Below are 5,000 nucleotides of genomic sequence, written 5' to 3'. Positions count from 1 at the left end.
GCACCCCCTCGGGCTTGCCATCCAATGGGCATTTTGGTCCCCCTCCAGTTAGGTCATGTCCTGGACCTGTTGGCATTCCTCAGTGCCCTTCAGTGGGCTCATCTGGACCCCTTTCGCTGACCCAGTTTCCGCCTCCAGGGCCTTCACCTGGCCCACCCCCTGGCCCTGGCTATGTTGGAACCCCCATGTATGGGTGGGGAGTGTCTCCTCCTCCTTCTTCACAAATGGTGCAAACTGGCCAGCCTCCCCCTGGCTCTGCTTGGGGGGGTGTCAATCCAGGGGATGTACATCACCAAACGTGGCACGGGTCTGATTGGGATTCAGAGAGACCTCATAGACCTCACACTGAAGACCTTACAGCTAGGTCGGGTATTGAGAGAAGTGGCGTCCCATCGAGAAATAGCTACAGGGGCAATAGCAGAGGGAGAGACCATGACTCCTCTATCCATGGCCAAGAAAGATCTTCTCAAGTTTCTTCAAGGACAGGGTAAGAATGACTTTGCAGTTTGTTGAATTTTGTGTTCATCCACAGATTACTTGTTAAATGCAAATTAACAGCATAACTTTATGTGTACTATGGGAAATTTGATATTTACCTCCTCTTTACTCAAGAGAATTTTATTTTTTCATTATTACTATATTCTAAAAGTTCAAACAAAGTAAAAAGATCAAAATTAGATTGGAAGACTATTAATCACTTGTATTGACCATAGGTATGAAGATGATCGTTGTAGTATAGACTCAGGATACAAGGGAAGTAGTAGAAGCTACTCTGATGCTTACTCTAGCAATGGATGGCGTGATAGACACGGCAGGAGGAGGAAAAGATCAAGAAGTCCTTCTGAGTACTCGTCTAGAAGAATTGAGTCAAGAAATCGCACAGAGCCTCGAAGGTGTTCAAGGGATTCTCGTGAAAGGTGGGCTATTTGAATGAAAATAAAGAGTATGATAAGGTACTGCATAACTGGTTTCTACCATAGTCAAGAGGTTGATATTTTATATGTTAGTTTATTATCTAGTGTGCTAATTTATTGTTTTATGTCAAATTATCAATATGCAAACATGCTATGAAATGAAATATTGTTGATGAGAAACCATTTTGATTACATTAGGGTTCAAACTTATTCTCTTATCTAAGACCTATGGATATTTGCCAAACATATTTTCCTGTGCCATACTAATCCTTGCTATATATATAATTGATTTAATTGATATATCAGCACATGAGCCATGATAAAGATATTGGTATAAAAGATATGGTAGAAATGTTTGTATATAATTGATAATAAAAAAAAAAAGGAAACAATCTTAATGGTATCTATTCCAGATCGCGGTATGACAGTGATCGTAAAGAAAGGTATTCGAGGAGTCCTGGATCTCATTCTCGTTCAAGTTCTCGACCTTTGTCCCCAGAAAGGAAGAGGTAAGTTGTTGGATTGAAAAAAAAAGAAAATTCATAATGAATGAATGAGGAAATATACAAGTAAAGATTGATTGATGTAATAATTTCATAGGTGTGAGTATGTGTGTATGATCATCATCACCATCACCAATCAGTATCATCATCTGAGTTGAGGTGTCTGTGCAGTCATGGGGATCGTGGGATCCTTAGAAATCTGACTCTCTCTTGCTGCCCACACACAGCCCAAAATCAGGATATTAGGCTTATTTGAGTGGTGACTCTCCCCAGGTGTATGGCTTGTAGGCCCAGCCTACAAGTCACACATCTTACCCTTGTGCAGTGTCAATACTCCTTGCGTCCCTTTTGCAATTTTGTTCTCTTTTTCTACATATGTTTTTGGCTCTTTTGCCATTTTCTTTCTATATTTGTCGTTTGAGATGCTGTACCAAGATGGCAATTTGTGCAGTCACTCATGGTAGGCAGGAATAGGATCCTGAGTATGGAAATAGTGTTCTCCCTCAAGCTTGTACTCTTCCAGTCATGGCTCACGGATGGTACATTCCATACATGTTTAACAGTGGAAATAATCCAAGAGCCCCTTCCTAAATGCCTACTGAGTTCAGTCACCCTCCAAGAGCGTTGTGATTTCCTATCACCCGTACCTTCAGCTAAATTTCTCATGATTTCATATTCATATCACCCCAGTCCTCAGCCAAATTATTTGTATGACTTTATGGTCATGTTACCCAGATCCAAGGGGTAAATCCAGATTCTGGTGCCTTTGAAATAAATGATAAAACTCAAAGTAACAGGAAATCTGAAGAATCCCCAGCAACAAAACTTAGCTTCTGTACACACTTGTAACAAGCAGGATTTCTTTCTCAGATCACGTCCCTCCTGGAGCCCTGACAGACACAAGTCACGAAGCCCAATCAAAGAGATAGGTGGCAAAAGAAAAAAAAGGAGTGCGGTGGACCTCCCCCCCGAAGAGAAGGAGGAATGTGAATCCCTGCCAACAATACAGGAAGAGGAGAAGTCTAAATCAGTGTCAAAGGAGGAGGAATTAGAGGAAGAAGAGGATGTGAAGGCTGCATGGGTGCGCTCAGCTCCTGCCGATCTTTATTACCAGCGTGATGAGAAGTAGGTTTATCTCTTTCTTCTTCGTCTTCTATTTACCCCACCTCTTCATATCTCTAATTTCAAAAGATTTATTTAGATTTTGAAGTGCTTTTTAAAAAGACCTGTCCATTTTTATTTATTTTCTTAAAAAAAAGCTCCTTTCATTGTTACATACTCTTTGCCTAAGAAAAAAATTCAAATGATACAATTGAATATCATAAAGGTTGAAACAAGAGATTCCCATAGGTGGCCATTATATCCACATAACTGTTAATGTATTTTTGTAAAATTTACTCATGCTTTTATTTTCATTTAATATATTTTTAGTATATTTATATTAACCATCACCCTATGGACTTACAGAAGTATTATTAGCAACATGTATTTCTAAAAAAATTGAATTTATGTTTAGGAATCCATTAGTGATGCGTGCAACAAAAAAACTGATGTCACTTTGTGAAGTAGTTGAAGAAAAATTGATAATGAGAGGCACTCGACTACGAGAAGAAAAGAGGAAGGCAAGGGAAAAGAAGGAACAGCAAGAACAACATCAAGCAATAGGTAAGGTTATTAAAAAGAAAGAAGAATGAAATACTTTAAAGATTTTATATTTCATATCCTTTATGACTGGTTGGGCTATTTAAACTGAGCAGTGCAGCGCTTGCCTTCAAAGGCTTTGGCATTAGCTGTTATAATCCAGTTGTTGTTGCTTTATCTAGTTATTGAGGTATACACTCAATCCAAAACTACTTCTAAATATGTATAAATGTTTATACTATATGTGTACAAATATTGTCTTTGGAATTCTTTGGAATTTGCAGTTTGTGCAGCATATTGATTAGACACTGATTACTGATTTTATTTTGTTTTCTCTCAAATTAAGCCTGCAGAAATGGATGTTTGAGCCTGAAAAAGGACAAAACCAAGGAACAAGAAGGAGAGTCCAAAGAATCACCAGCGGAGAATAATGCACCAGAAAACAGCACCAGCACAAAGGGCAAGGAGTCGGGGGAGGAATGCAATGGCAACTCCACAAAGGAAGCTCAGGAGGATGTGGAGACAGCTAATAATTCCGAGGTTGTTTCTTTGGAGATGGAGATAGTGAAGAACCCCTCTTCAGAAGGCATGCTATGTGAAAGTGTAGGAGTCAAGTGTAAGCACAAACATAAGCACAAACACCGGCATATAAACAAGGAGAACAATGACAGAGATTCAGAAAAGGGTGATAGTAGCAGCAACAGCAGTAGTGATAGTGATAGTGACAATAGCAGTAGTAGTGATGATGATGATGATGACAGCGAGATGGACAGAATCGCTAAGGAGCTTGAGAAGAAACGTAACCATCCTGATCGCTTGCATCCAGAGCTGTGGTTTAATGATCCTGGAGAAGTGAGTTCTGGTTCTTTGTTTCTAGGGCAGAGAATTACTTGGTACTAAATCACTCTATCAAGAGGTTTAAAGCAAGCTTTAAAACCCTAAGGAATGAAATATGAAATTTGTCAGATTCATATATTTTGGTTACATGGGCAAATGATAGTAAAAACAATTTTGAATGATAACTTTTCCATTTGTTTATTACAGAGTTTTGGTCTGTTTTTTACTCCATCCACTTCACTCATGTACCTTTGTATTTTCCTATCCTTTAGGGGTTTATTGTCTGTTAATTTTTTGTGCTAAATCATGTTAGATTTTTTGGTCAGTGAAAGCTCTCCAAGTTTTGCGGTTTTTCTTTTCTGTACACTGAGGATTATTGAAAAAATTATAAAAGTTTTTGCCATTTATGTAACACAAGATTTTTAATTTTTTCTTTTATATATTCCTATACAGCATTTATTTATGTTTTACTGGCCAACTTTTGCATAGACAGATATTAAGAAACAAATCAAAGCATAAATAACCGCTTCAGAAACTTGCATTCATATCTTGTTTTCTCCTCTGCAGATGAATGATGGACCTCTTTGCCGATGCTCCTTGAAGGCCCAGCGCTCTGGCATCCGTCATGGGTATTATGTTGGAGAAGACAGCTTAAAGCCATGTGACCCCTGGACAAATAATGCCGATCATCTTCACCATTATCTCATCACAATATCTCCACCCACTAATTTCTTGGTAGGTTGGCATAACTTATAGGTTTGTGTGATTTATAGTAACTTATAGTAAACCATGGTAGTTCTCTATAATTTGTAGATTTGGCTGTATAATAACTTGTGTTTCTAGTTTATTTTGTCATTGAAGGAGTGAAGAATATATGATAAATTGTTATTTATATGTCAGTTATTGCAACTTGTTGTAGTGTGAAATGTATAATGTTTGGTAACACTGATCAAGATTTTTCTTCAACAGATCAAGACTCCTACTGTGATTATGCATGATAGCCATGAGTTTATATTTGAGGGTTTCTCATTGCTATCACACAACCCTCTTGAAGAAGTTCCCACATGCAAGGTCATCCGTTTCAATATTGAGTACACCATCCTCT

The 5,000-nt window shown here is 38.3% G+C and overlaps 1 protein-coding gene across 3 annotated transcripts in view; it reads left to right on the top strand.

The window, feature by feature from the left end:
* drosha (ribonuclease 3 drosha) overlaps positions 1 to 5,000 on the top strand; it is a 20,953-nt gene that overhangs the window by 2,227 nt on the left and 13,726 nt on the right. For all 3 annotated transcript variants that reach the window (XM_027378317.2, XM_027378315.2, XM_027378316.2), the window contains exons 2-9: positions 1 to 487; positions 714 to 917; positions 1,328 to 1,423; positions 2,288 to 2,542; positions 2,934 to 3,082; positions 3,405 to 3,910; positions 4,463 to 4,630; positions 4,865 to 5,000. The exon at positions 1 to 487 is cut by the window's left edge and continues 324 nt beyond it; the exon at positions 4,865 to 5,000 is cut by the window's right edge and continues 54 nt beyond it. In XM_027378317.2, the coding sequence (XP_027234118.2) occupies positions 1 to 487; positions 714 to 917; positions 1,328 to 1,423; positions 2,288 to 2,542; positions 2,934 to 3,082; positions 3,405 to 3,910; positions 4,463 to 4,630; positions 4,865 to 5,000 (2,001 nt within the window). The remainder of the gene's footprint in view (positions 488 to 713; positions 918 to 1,327; positions 1,424 to 2,287; positions 2,543 to 2,933; positions 3,083 to 3,404; positions 3,911 to 4,462; positions 4,631 to 4,864) is intronic.

This window comes from Penaeus vannamei, chromosome 2 (assembly GCF_042767895.1).
Source record: "Penaeus vannamei isolate JL-2024 chromosome 2, ASM4276789v1, whole genome shotgun sequence".
In the NCBI taxonomy this organism is placed as follows: Eukaryota; Metazoa; Arthropoda; class Malacostraca; order Decapoda; family Penaeidae; genus Penaeus; species Penaeus vannamei.
Note: the sequence above shows the minus strand (reverse complement) of the source record. Positions and strands in the feature narration are given on the sequence as shown.